The 12,995-nt window shown below is 39.4% G+C and overlaps 1 protein-coding gene across 1 annotated transcript in view; it reads left to right on the top strand.

The window, feature by feature from the left end:
- dnah6 (dynein, axonemal, heavy chain 6) overlaps positions 1 to 9,975 on the top strand; it is a 33,608-nt gene extending 23,633 nt beyond the window's left edge. The window contains exons 37-52 of the mRNA XM_026169780.2: positions 65 to 200; positions 411 to 577; positions 813 to 1,003; positions 1,711 to 1,871; positions 2,563 to 2,651; positions 3,095 to 3,241; positions 3,369 to 3,507; positions 5,318 to 5,437; positions 5,581 to 5,702; positions 6,030 to 6,159; positions 6,309 to 6,436; positions 6,746 to 6,931; positions 7,801 to 7,873; positions 8,109 to 8,260; positions 9,342 to 9,564; positions 9,790 to 9,975. Of these exons, the coding sequence (XP_026025565.2) occupies positions 65 to 200; positions 411 to 577; positions 813 to 1,003; positions 1,711 to 1,871; positions 2,563 to 2,651; positions 3,095 to 3,241; positions 3,369 to 3,507; positions 5,318 to 5,437; positions 5,581 to 5,702; positions 6,030 to 6,159; positions 6,309 to 6,436; positions 6,746 to 6,931; positions 7,801 to 7,873; positions 8,109 to 8,260; positions 9,342 to 9,564; positions 9,790 to 9,893 (2,268 nt within the window). The 3' untranslated portion in view covers positions 9,894 to 9,975. The remainder of the gene's footprint in view (positions 1 to 64; positions 201 to 410; positions 578 to 812; positions 1,004 to 1,710; positions 1,872 to 2,562; positions 2,652 to 3,094; positions 3,242 to 3,368; positions 3,508 to 5,317; positions 5,438 to 5,580; positions 5,703 to 6,029; positions 6,160 to 6,308; positions 6,437 to 6,745; positions 6,932 to 7,800; positions 7,874 to 8,108; positions 8,261 to 9,341; positions 9,565 to 9,789) is intronic.
- The last annotated feature ends 3,020 nt before the right edge of the window (positions 9,976 to 12,995 follow it).

Raw genomic sequence — 12,995 nt, 5'->3', positions numbered from 1 at the left:
CAGTCGATAACAATATGTCTACTAAATTTGTGGGCATAAACTTTTCTTTTTCTGCATCTTCCAGGAGTATCCAGAGCAACCAGATGTGCCATGGCTAAGTGATTTTTACTGGCAGACATGTTGTGAGCTGGAGGACACACTGCCTTGCTTCAAGGGCATCTCCAGAGAAATCACTAGAACCCATATCCATATTAAGCTAGGTACCCTATCCCCATTGTTATTGTTGTTGAGCTGATAAGGATCTGTATATGTCAGCATGTTACTTTTAAATATAAAACTAGAATGTTTGACCTACATACACTGTCATTTTTCATTTTTATAAAGAGATGTTCTAATCATTCTTATCATTTACTTACCAAACTATGTACAAATCCTATGTCTGATTCCATAGAATTCCTTTTCTCTTATAGGGCATTTTGAAGCATCTTTAAATCCAGAAAAATGGAAAGGCTATGTGTCAGAGTTTCCTTCTCTCGAGGAGTCCATAAAGGAGAAACGGGAGATGAAAGGCTACTGGAATGAGCGATTGGGATCTTTCCAGAAACTAGTTCTTATCAAGAGCTTCATGGAAGAGAAGGTGAGCCTGGATGAAGTCCAGGGAAAGATATTTACTGAGGTTTTTTTTTATTGTTTTCCAGGTGAAGAGGATCATTTTAAAAAAGTGTAACTTTTGTCAGTATTAAAGAAAGGATCTCAGTAAAAGAAATAAATGACATGGGTTTATAGCTCTCCGCGGAGCTTTCCCATCACCACCAAAGCTTGGTCAATTTTTCCCAGCTTTTCTGTGACTTATATCCTCTTTTTCCATCCAGGTGGTTTTTGCAGCAACTGAGTTTGTGATTGTCAACCTGGGGAAGGAGTTTGTGGAAAACCCTCCAGTTGACCTGGCTAATCTCTATAATGACATGTCCCCTACCACCCCATTGATCTTCATCCTCAGCACAGGTTCTGACCCAATGGGTGCCTTCCAGCGCTTTGCAAATGAGAGAGGGTGTCTTGACAGGTAAGGGAGAAAAAATGGTTAGAGGTCCCTCCAACATGGCTCGCAAAAATGTCTTTGTTTTGTTCACCAGGCTGTGACATCTGAGATATAGACATATATAGCTGGTTGGGTTTTTATTTTTATTTTTAATAGTCAGTAGCTTCTGTCTTCTGTAAGCCAAGTAGTGGGAGGTTTTTAGGATGATGCCATCAATTTGACTGCACCAAGCAATAATCTGCAACTTGCACTGGGACAGTTCAGCCATGTGGTTCTCTGCCAGAAAAGGGTGGATTGTCCTCTTCAGTTTGAGAATGAGTTGCTTCCTCAAATGAACAAGTTCAAGTTTAAGACTACAGATACAAGCAGTGGAAATGAGCTGTCTTATAAAGGGTGTCTAAGCTCAGTCTCAGACATAGGATGAGGAGTTTGGGAGGGGCTCAGAGTAGAGCCACTACTCATCCACATCCAGGAGGCCTTCTGGACACCTCTTACACGAAGGGCATGTCCAAAGGTCATGCTGGGTCATATCCAGAAGACATGTTCCCAAACCAGTATTTCACTTCGATATCTGCTTGGGGTATTGTATTGGGGTAGTGGCTGGGAAGAGGGAGGTCTGGGCACCTCTGTCTAAACTGTTGTCCCTGTGATCCTGGACTAGACAGGTTGTTGCAAATGAATGAATAAAGTTTATAAAGGCATCAAAATGGTGATTTTTCTGTGTTTTTCAGGGTCGAGGCTATCTCACTGGGGCAAGGCCAGGGACCTATAGCGGAGAAGATGATCCATTCAGCGCTGACGAGTGGCAACTGGGTCTTCTTGCAGAACTGCCATCTGGCAGTGTCTTGGATGTTAGCCATGGAGGAGCTCATTAAGACCTTCACTGAGTCTGGTACTATTTTTAAATTGAGCTCAAAAGTTTCTGTTTATTTCAGCCTTCTGTCCTAACATTTGTGACATATTTTTTATTAGTTAAGGCTTATGAGGGTTGTATGAAAAAATAGTATTAAATTAGAATAATTACAACATTTGCTTCAAACTGGGAAATCCCAGCGGTGGTAATTTTAGTGTTTATGGATGGGGATACCCAAGAAAGAGATGCTGGGCTGCAGTTTAGTTTCAGTTTAGTTACACTTTGTTTGTACTCAGTTGGAACCCATTTGACCTTCAAAAAAACTTACTTTAGTTCTTCATTGTGCAGACTCAACAATGCTTAAAGCATTCCTCAGAGGTTTTGGTCCACATTAACATGATAGTGTCACACAGTTGTTGCAGATTTGTTGATCGCATTATAGCCACTAGATAATGGGTACGCTGTGGTCATAAAGGGATGAACATTGTTAGCAGCAATGCTCAGGGACACATCTAAACAAGTTCCTTCATATTTCTAATGTCATTAGACATCATTTGTAATTTACACGTGCATTTCTAATCTCTGAGAAACAGAAATGAGTAAACTGTGATATTGTATGCTTTGGTTTTTCAAAGTGTTTGTATTATTGATAAAAAATACTGCAGGACCTTTTTAAGGCCTTTTCTTTTTTATGAATATGCAAATAATTTTCTCATCTGTTTCTCTGCAGACACATCAGTCCATGAGAACTTCCGTTTGTTTCTCAGTTCCATGCCGACCAAAGTATTTCCTGTTACAGTGCTCCAGAACTCCGTTAAGGTAGTCACACAGAGACCCAAACACTGTAATACTATATAATAAAGCTATGGATGATTAAAAATACTGTTTTTAAAAAAGAACTTGTCTATACTGGTGGATTGAACATGAGTGAAACATAAAAATGACTTTGGTAATTACCAGTACTGTTTATTTAGGGTATCTGTGGCATAAACGTTAGTTAAGCACTGCCTTCATAAATATGGGTCGAAATCTTTGATGTCAATTAAACGTACATTAACTACCAGCACTTGATTTATCGTCATCATGACCATGACCTGATCATTTGAAGAGTGAGTCACACGGTACACTGGTTACCTTGAAGAGTCGTTGGGATTGTATGTGCACTTAAAGACAGCCTGAACAACAAGGAGGAGATGCTAAACCAAAAGGTTGTCAGGATTGCTGGTAGTCTTCTCAGTAGGTCTCTGTGATGTCATTGCCAGGTGACTAACGAGCCTCCTAAAGGCCTGCGAGCCAACATGCGACGAGCCTTCACAGAGATCACCAGCAGTTTCTTTGAACGCCACATTTTGGGACGCCAGTGGAGGAAGATTGTCTTTGGAATCTGCTTTTTCCATGCAATCATCCAGGTTACATACACTCTTTCTCAGTATTTTACATGTAAAGTGCCTCATCATTATTACTTTGTTTTCTTGGATGTGTTTTACTTTGTGTGTGGTCGTACAGTACTTCTCTGCCTGTGTGTCTCGTGTTTAGGAGCGGAAGAAGTTTGGTCCCCTGGGCTGGAACATCCGCTACGAATTCAATGACAGTGACAGAGAATGTGCTCTGCTCAACCTCAACCTGTACTGCAAAGATGGCACCATCCCTTGGGATGCTCTGGTCTACATCACTGGTAGGAAGCAAATATCAACAGAAATGTTCTTGTATCTAAATTCAACAAGGTAATAAGTTAGGGACTGTTTGTGTAGCATCTTATTTCCCATATGTAATGCATGTCTTATTTGTATTTTGACATTTTATATTAATAGAATGCCTTTTCACAAAACAAACATGATTGCATGTCCTTGAACCTAAACATGCAGCCGTTTCATAAAAATAAAAGTGTGGGAAGAATAATAGGACACTTTAAACCAGCGGTCAGCAACCTTAAACACCCAAACAACCATTTGGACCTGGTTTCTATGGAAAAGGAAACACTGGGAGCCGCAAATACTTTTTGACATCTAAAATGAAGATAACACCGTGTATATTGTTGTTTTTTTACCTTAATGCTTTGTATAAACAACTATAGTGTGTTGCTTATGAAATCCATGAAGTGCTATGGAGAAAATTACATTTTATTTATGTAATGAACACAATGTCAACCCTTAAAAAGTAATAACTAAAAAGAAAGTCAACCAGTTGAAGGTGTCTTTAAAATGAATTCAAAAGCTGAACTTAAATTATCCATGTAGCAAACAAAAACAATGAGCCGTCATCCTTGTATCGCCTTCTGGGCTTTCGGAGTGTAGCGGAGCCTTGACCAGAATTAAAAAAATAATTGGAAAAAAAGCACCATGCTCCTAAAAAATTTAAAATAAATATTTTCAAAATATCTGCATAATATTTATTGTACCTGGTTAATGTGCTTCGCGGGGCGTGGCCCGCAGTGACGCTGCAGGAGAGGCAGACGTACCTGAGTGGCATCCGCAATCACGCCTCACCGGCTTACTCTCTCTGCTGTTGTGTTGTTGTTTGTGTCGGGCTGTGAGCTGGAAAGCTACAGCCGGCTGTGTGTGAAAAGTGGTCAATAAAGAGATGCTGAAGAGCATGTTCATGTAAACATCGTCGGGTCTGCCGTGATGTGTTTATAATCGGACTTCTGCTCCTGAACCTCTGCGCACAGCGTCTGCTGTACAATCGGGGCTGTACGAAGTCACTTCATCTTTACGCAGGACTGTAAGCTGTCGTCTGTGAGGCGTGAGCGGTGTTTGTTTTTAACATAGTTCATGGTGGAGAACAGCTGCTCACATACGTATGTGGATCCGGTAGGTCACTCTCGTCAGAAGTAAATACAAATGAATCTGCCCAGCCATCATTAAATGTTGTATTTTCTTCAGATATTTTTCTTTTCTTACATTTCTCCATACTTGGCCTACCTGGGGCTGAAAGTCTCGGTAAATGCATGTTGTTTCGGCGGGTATACCGGCTTCCGCAAGTGTGACGCTAATAAAATCTAACTTTATTTTTATTATTCAAGATCACAATAATCTTCCAATTTAGAACTACAAGTTTTAAAAAAGAACTAACTCAAATAAAATACACTTCAGTTAAATACTTATAATTTATCTTTCCAAACCATGCAGAGCCGCAATGTAAGGCTCCGGCTCCGGAGCAGTTTCCCCTAAGTTTTCTGTTCTGTAATAGATTTCTCTTTTTAGTGTTTCATCTTTAAATTGAATGACCTGGATCCAACTTCTTTCAAAATTATCTGTATAAGAACGGGAATTACACATATCTATGTAAATATACTATATGCATATTTTTTAGTTTAAAGTTGTTGCTGTTTTTTCCATAACTTTTTTATTTTTCTGATTCTGAGTGAGATTTTGATCAACTGAAACTAGAAGAGGGTCTGGTCTTTAAAAGCAATATCTCCTGCATTCATAAACAAAGAAAGCCATGAAATATCTCAAATCCTACTGTGTTTTTTTTCTCTTCAGGTGAGATCACGTATGGAGGGAGAGTGACGGATGCCTGGGACCAACGGTGCCTAAGGACAATCCTCAAAGGCTTTTTTTCTCCAGAAACTCTGCAGCCTGGCTACACCTACTCCCCCTCAGGTATTGTTCTTTCTGCCCTCTTTTGTATGTATATGTGTGTGTGTGTACATGTATGTGTGTGTATGTGTACATGTGTATGTACGGGCGTGTATGCACAGTGAACGCTATGCATATATCTCAATTAATGGTTTTCTCCCTGTAAGGTGTTTACTACGCTCCAGAGTCAGATGAACTCGAACAATATAAGAAGTATATTGAGAATCTTCCAATCATTGATGATCCTGAGGTCTTTGGTATGCATGAGAATGCCAACTTGGCTTTTCAGGTGAAGAACAATACTGTAACAATACCAGTACATTACAAGCAAATGTCTCTGTCTCTATTTTATACCAGACTGCCAGTTGTTCTCTTAAATATAAATGACTGTGCAATTTCTTATTTATATGTAGTTTTTCACTTCACAGCAATTATAAGAAATGGCTTGTGGTCCTTTTAGTGATTTAAACTTATGTTTCTCATGCAGTTTATGAGCTTTGGGAGTGCTATGATAAAATATCAATACATGAGTGTGTGTGTGTGTGTGTGTGTGTGTGTGTGTGTGTGTGTGTGTGTGTGTGTGTGTGTGTGTGTGTGTGTGTGTTTGCCTCTGCAGCGTCAAGAAACTATAACTCTGATCAATACCATACTGGATGTTAATCCTCGTTCTTCAGCGCAACATGGAGCTAAGAGTAACGATGACATAGTCTGCGAGCTCGCCGAGCTGATTCTAGCCAAACTGCCCGGTACGCTGACCCCACATAGATTCACCTGCACATCGATCTCAGTTACTGCTGAGACTTTGCATTATTACACTCACTCTTTTTCCCCATGTTTTCATTGGTTTGTGTTGTCTTTTGTCTCTTTGTGAACTTGTCTTTCTTTTGGAGTGCAGAGCGACTGGACATGGGTGAAGCAATTGGCACACTGTTTATCAAAGACACCAATGGGCACCTGAACTCCCTCACAACTGTTTTGGCCCAAGAAGCAGACCGATTCAACAACTTGCTTAAAGTTCTCAGGGTGACGTAAAAACCACACACATTTAATTGGTGGAGATCATCTCATGACCACTTCAGGAGTTGTTTTCTTTGGATTGTTGTTTATTTAAGATAAGATAAGATAAGATAAGATAGAACTTTATTAATCCCTCGGGTGGGTTCCTCTGGGAAATTCGACTTCCAAAAAGCACTACTTACTTGATCTTAGAGAAACATTCAAATAGAAAAAAACCTGAACAATCGAAAATATGCGTTCTGTTTAGTTTCAGAAATAACATTTTTCGGAATCTGTCATTACTGTGATGTGTTATTCTCACTTTCTTTTTCGTAGATGTCTCTTATCACTCTGCAAAAGGCAATAGCAGGTCTTGTTGTGATGTCAGAGGAAATGGACCGAATCTACACAAGCTTTCTGAACAACCAGGTCCCCACCCACTGGGCAAACTCTGCCTACCCTTCCCTCAAACCGCTGTCTTCTTGGGTCAGAGACTTGACTCTCAGAACGTCCTTTATCCAGGTTTGCATACAGATATTAACAAAAACACACACGTTTTCAAGTTCAGTCCAGAGGAATTATAGAAGTTTGTGTGAAATGTGTCTTTATAAAGCTAACATACATTGGATTAGAATAGAAGTCTTTTCTAGCTCAGGTCTGGGATATTCGCTGTGTTTTATTGGTTCGGGTGTGTGTGTGTGTGTCTGTGTGCATGCATATGTACGTTTGCATACATTTGATTTGTGTGTTATCTCATTAGTTTGGAAAACTGTAATAACACATGTACATTCTGAGTTCATCTTTCTGCCTCTCTGCACATCCTGGTTTAGTGTTTGGTCCATTTTCTCTGATTTAAGCTGCTCTTAAGTCTGGTCTGAACATGTATCGTACAGTCACTATAATTCACTTAAACAAGCACAAACAGGGTAAAGTCCTGTTAGTTTATACAGCAGTGGATAAACACTGAGTCACACTCCACATGCTGATTATCTTAGGAAACAAAATCCAATGTAAACTGATTCACTGGGTCACTTACAGCACAGGTGTTGAACTCCAGGCCTGGAGGGCCGGTGTCCTGCAGGTTTTAGATGTGTCCTTGATCCAACACAGCTGATTCAAATGGCTAAATTACCTCCTCAACATGTCTTGAAGTTCTCCAGATGCCTGCTAATGAACTAACTATTTGATTCAGGTGTGTTGACCCAGGGTGCGATCTAAAACCTGCAGGACACCGGCCCTCGAGGCCTGGAGTTCGACACCCCTGACTTACAGGATGCCTTTAATGCACTATATTGAATAAAAGAAGGAGATACTGCATAAACAAAGATATCGTTATTTAAAGATACTTATATTTTAATTGCGTCTCTTCTTCTCTTTTCCTCTCTTGCAAGACTTGGATCACACGTGGTCAGCCCAAATCACTTTGGATCTCAGGGTTCTTCTTCCCTCAAGGCTTTCTTACTGGTAACACACTGAAACATGCTCTATGTTTTTTAATAATGCCAACAGTAAAGCACAGTTTTAGAGCTGAGCTTGAGGATTACAATGATCACTCTGACTACTCTTTCAAGTATACAGTGTAAAAATAAATGAATGAAGTTTAAAAGAGAGCTATTAATTAAATTTGTGTTTATTGGTAGATTTTGCTAAACAGCACAGTGACTTATTTCAATGCTCTTGTGTCTTTGATGGCCTGTAGGAGTGTTGCAGAATCATGCCCGGTGTTACAGTTTGCCTATTGACGAGCTTAATTTCCGCTTCAGCGTGGTGCCGGCGTACAGGGATGAGGAAGCAGTCTGTGAGGCTCTACGCACTCTTCCCATTGGTGCAAAACTGAACATGGATGAGGAGGTACTGTAAGAGGAGCAGTACTCTTAGTTATGCTTTCAGTAGTGCTTTAAAAAAAGGGCACAAATATTCTTTTCTCCAGCCCTTCAAATATTAGCAGTACTTTAAGATGCTATTTTTCTGGCTAATAGCAGGAGAGCTAATGTGGAAGAGCAGATCAACAATCTCAAGATGCAATCTAAAATATTACATCAGTTTGGTTTCTCTACAGTTAAAGTTTGTTGCTCCTTATATTTGTTCAACTTAACTTACTTAACTGCAGTTAATGTTTTTATGTGCAATATTTTATTCAAAATTCTTCTTACATTTTTACACAAAATCAGTTATGTTATCAATTGTGTTTGTGTTTGCATGATTTCAGTTAGAGTCCTTGGAAGCAAAACAAACCTAGCAGGCTGAAGATAAATCCTTTAATCATTAATATGACCACTAGCTTGTTTTGTTTTTGGGCAAGCATTTGAAATGGTCAATGTAAAATGTGAATTAGATATAAATACATATATCAAATAGGTCAAATCATGACCCATTTGATATATGTATTTAATTCTTGTATTAATTGATTAATGTTTTTGTGAAATTACTTTATCCTGAATCTCTAAATCTGATCTGGTGATCTCAAAGTTAGCACCACAGAGCAAATATATCCTAAATGATCAAATTAAATCCATTATTATCCATTATTTTTGATTGGACTACATACTGGTTTCTTTAGTAAGGTTGTGTTATACTTGACTCCGGTGTGAATCTGGAGGGCAGTACAGCCTCCAGTATTGTTTTCTTTTTTAAAATACTGAGTTTATTTCCTGATGACATATCAGATTGATGCCCTCTTAAGCGTCATAAATAGTGAATATCAACCGCAGCAAACATCGTGTCAACTCTTCTTTAAATCTCTGTTCATGAAAATGAAATCCTTAAAGAATAAAAAGCTCTCGATACATCTGATAAAAGCAAAGCCACATGTTCTTTGTTTTATTTTCTGGCTTTGCAAGTCTTGTGTTTACTTTGTTTCAAGAGTTTGTCAGTAAAAAGTTAAAGTAAAATAAAAAGGTAATTCCTTTAATATGGTTACTTGTTAAAACAGTTACCAGAGCCGCAGGATGGTGTACTTGTTCACGGTATGTTCATGGATGCCTGTCGCTGGGATGATGTCGGCATGGTGATGGATGATGCGCTGCCTCGGGTTATGAACGCCATGCTGCCGGTGGTGCACTTTGAGCCACAGCAGAACTACGTCCCAGAGCCTGACCTCTACCACGCTCCTCTGTACAAGACCTCAGCCAGAGCTGGCACTCTGTCCACCACAGGTACACACCTGATGTATCCAAAGTCACTCACTGGAAACCTTTTTACATTTAAAGTCATGACACATTTTATACTATCATAAGGCCAAGAGCTAGTTTTTGGGCATCGCTGGGAGTTTTGGTGGGATACAGCGCACGCCCCTGTTACCAACATACAATGTCAAAAAAAGAAAGAAAAGGATGTTTGCTCAGATTGTTTCCTCACCCTTCATGTCTCTCTCCCTTCAGGTCACTCAACTAATTTTGTGGTGACAGTAATGCTTCCCTCCAAGCGACCCAGCGACTACTGGATATCCAAAGCCTCCGCACTCCTGTGCCAGTTGAATGATTAAATATTTATTCGAGGACAAAGCATTGAATTAAATTAAACTTGTGTAATAGCAACACAGACCGTAATTAAAATTTCACCCCAAACTGATGTTTCTGCGTCCTTCATCTCATACATGTGTTTGACTACATTTATTTATATAACAAACTCTTTAGAAAGGAGACGTCCCAGTTTCACAGTGGAAGCACTACACTGCCTTACACTGCTTCATTTCATCTGCAAGTTAACAAGTCACAAGAAGCAGAGGTAGCCATCACCATCCAAGGCAGCACACGGTGAACAAGAGAGGCAAGGTGGAGTGGGTGGAGACGAGTGACAGAAGGATAACTGTAAAAGTGAAAGGAATTTTTTTTTTAAGTTGATGACTTCGTGAAAACAAGAAAAGAAATGTTTTAGAAAAACTAAGAATTCTATTTTTTTATTTTTTTTTATTTTATTTAGGCATTTATTAGACAAATAAGACTAATATACCCAAATTTGAAGCAGGAAACTGGACTTCTCAGAGATTAGTCAAATATAATCAACAATTCTCTGGTGTCCTGGATTGTTGATTACCTGACAGGAAGACCACAATATGTGTGACCACAGTGTGTGTCTGACAAGGTAATCATCAACACAGGGGCACCACAAGGGACTGTCCTCTCCCTCTTCACCCTTAACACCACAGACTTCAGCCACTGCACAGAGACCTGCCATCTTCAGAAGTTTTCTGATGACTCTGCGGTGGTTGGATGCTTTATGATTATTCATAAAATATTAACAAAAAGACCTAAAAACTGTGAGAATCTGAATTTTAGCAAACAATATACAATTATTTATACCTATATTTCAACTTTTCTGAGTCAGGAGTCACAAAGTGGTGCACAAAGTTAACAAGTTCATAACATTTAAACTGTATATTTCTGTCAATACATAATTCAGTCAAAACTGAAGCCATGCACGTGATGTGTAGAAAGATTCCTCTCAAAAATTAATTCAAACTGCGTGGGCCCTCCTCGTTTTCTGACTCCTCCTTAGCCTTTATCATTTTCTACCATTCTGTGGAAACGACCAGTAGAAAAGATGAAGTTAGTCTGGCTCATCTGCGCAGTGGCTGCTGGTAAGATTTAAACAAATACATTTCTACAAAATCATATCAAAAAAAGAAGCTGAGTGTGGGGAAAGAGTTGTCTTTTCAATTTGACTGTTTGAAGGCGTAATTCAGCATTTGGAGAAATGTCTTTACTGATTTTCTTTTTAAGAGTTGGATTAAAAGATTGAGAGGAATCTCATGTCTGTTTTTAAAGTAGAAAGATCCAGTCAGTGTGCATCTGGCCTGATTTAATGCAAAAGAGAAAACGGCCGACTGTAACTGTGTCAGTTTAAAGTTCAGACCTGTGCACAAACAAAGCTTTTGTGTGGGTGATACATGCTAAAATCAACAACAGAGAGAAATGTTAGGAATACTATGGCCTTTATTTTTTTAACCATCTTATATCATGTTGTGGAAAATGTGTCACACTTTATCCTCCGATCCTCTGGATGCTCAAATTAGAACACAGTATTTGTAGTATGTTTTTGTCACGAGCTTCTTTGTATGTAGACAAAGGTTTGTAAGAAGCCAATACACTTAATCAGATGTGTATTGTGTATCAGGACCCCCCTCTCACCACATCGTCCCAATTTTGATTTACGGCCTCAGTCGAACCGTTTCTGTAACTTTCTAAAACCGATGATCTCAAATTCAGTGTGTTACCATTGCCAACCAAACGTTTTACACAAGATGAAATCATGATTTTTTTTTTTTATGACGTATTGCAGCCACCTCCGTATGTCTGGCTTTCAACATTGATACGACAGCCACCCGCATCTTTACTACAGAACAAAAAGATTTCTTCCAAAACAAGGTGCTTCAGTTACTGTCTGACAAGAACAATGGGTGAGTATCAAAGCTAATCTAAAGATGCAAAGTATCAAAATATTAAATCATATCTGCATCATTAACGTGGTGTACAGCTTTTCTGTGCAAATCAGTGCATGTTTTTTGTTGTTGTCTTATTTCTGTCTGATCAGATCTCACTAAGGCACAATAGAACTTTTTATTTAACGTTTCTCATAGAGGATGGGGACAGGAAATGGACTGGAAAGAAAGTAGGGGAAAAATTTAGCTGGGATTTGATGATCAGAGCACGTTTGATGTCCCAAAAGTGCAAAGATAAAATGAAAGGTCATGTAACTCTAGTTGCTGTCTTAAACTTGGGTAAAAGTAAAGATTACCTTTGTCCTGATCGAGGGAAAAATAAATAACGCCCACACAGCACATTTACTTTCATTGACCCCGAGAGTATTCGTGGTTGTTGTCAATGTGGTCCAGGGGCGTTTTCAGAGACGGTGCCTGTATTGTTGCTACTGCCCAAGTAATTGAATTCAAATTCAACTGAAAGGTTAAAGTGACATACAGTGGCTTGCAAAAGTATTCGACCCCTTTGAACTTTCCCACATTTTGTCATATTACAGCCACAAACATGAATCAATTTTATTGGAATTCCACGTGAAAGACCAACACAAAGTGGTGCACACGTGAGAAGTGGAACGAAAATCATACATGATTCCAAACATTTTTTACAAATAAATAACTGAAATGTGGGGTGTGCGTAATTATTCAGCCCCCTTTGGTCTGAGTGCAGTCAGTTGCCCATAGACATTGCCTGATGAGTGCTAATGACTAAATAGAGTGCACCTGTGTGTAATCTAATGTCAGTACAAATACAGCTGCTCTGTGACGGCCTCAGAGGTTGTCTAAGAGAATATTGGGAGCAACAACACCATGAAGTCCAAAGAACACACCAGACAGGTCAGGGATAAAGTTATCGAGAAATCTAAAGCAGGCTTAGGCTACAAAAAGATTTCCCAAGCCTTGAACATCCCACAGAGCACTGTTCAAGCCATCATTCAGAAATGGAAGGAGTATGGCACAACTGTAAACCTACAAAGACAAGGCCGTCCACCTAAACTCACAGGCCGAACAAGGAGAGCGCTAATCAGAAATGCCCAAGAGGCCCATGGTGGCTCTGGACGAGCTGCAGAGATCTACAGCTCAGGTGGGGGAATCTGTCCATAGGACAAC

Source organism: Astatotilapia calliptera, chromosome 6 (assembly GCF_964374335.1).
Source record: "Astatotilapia calliptera chromosome 6, fAstCal68.1, whole genome shotgun sequence".
Taxonomy (NCBI): Eukaryota; Metazoa; Chordata; class Actinopteri; order Cichliformes; family Cichlidae; genus Astatotilapia; species Astatotilapia calliptera.
This window is presented reverse-complemented; position numbering and strand designations above follow the sequence as displayed.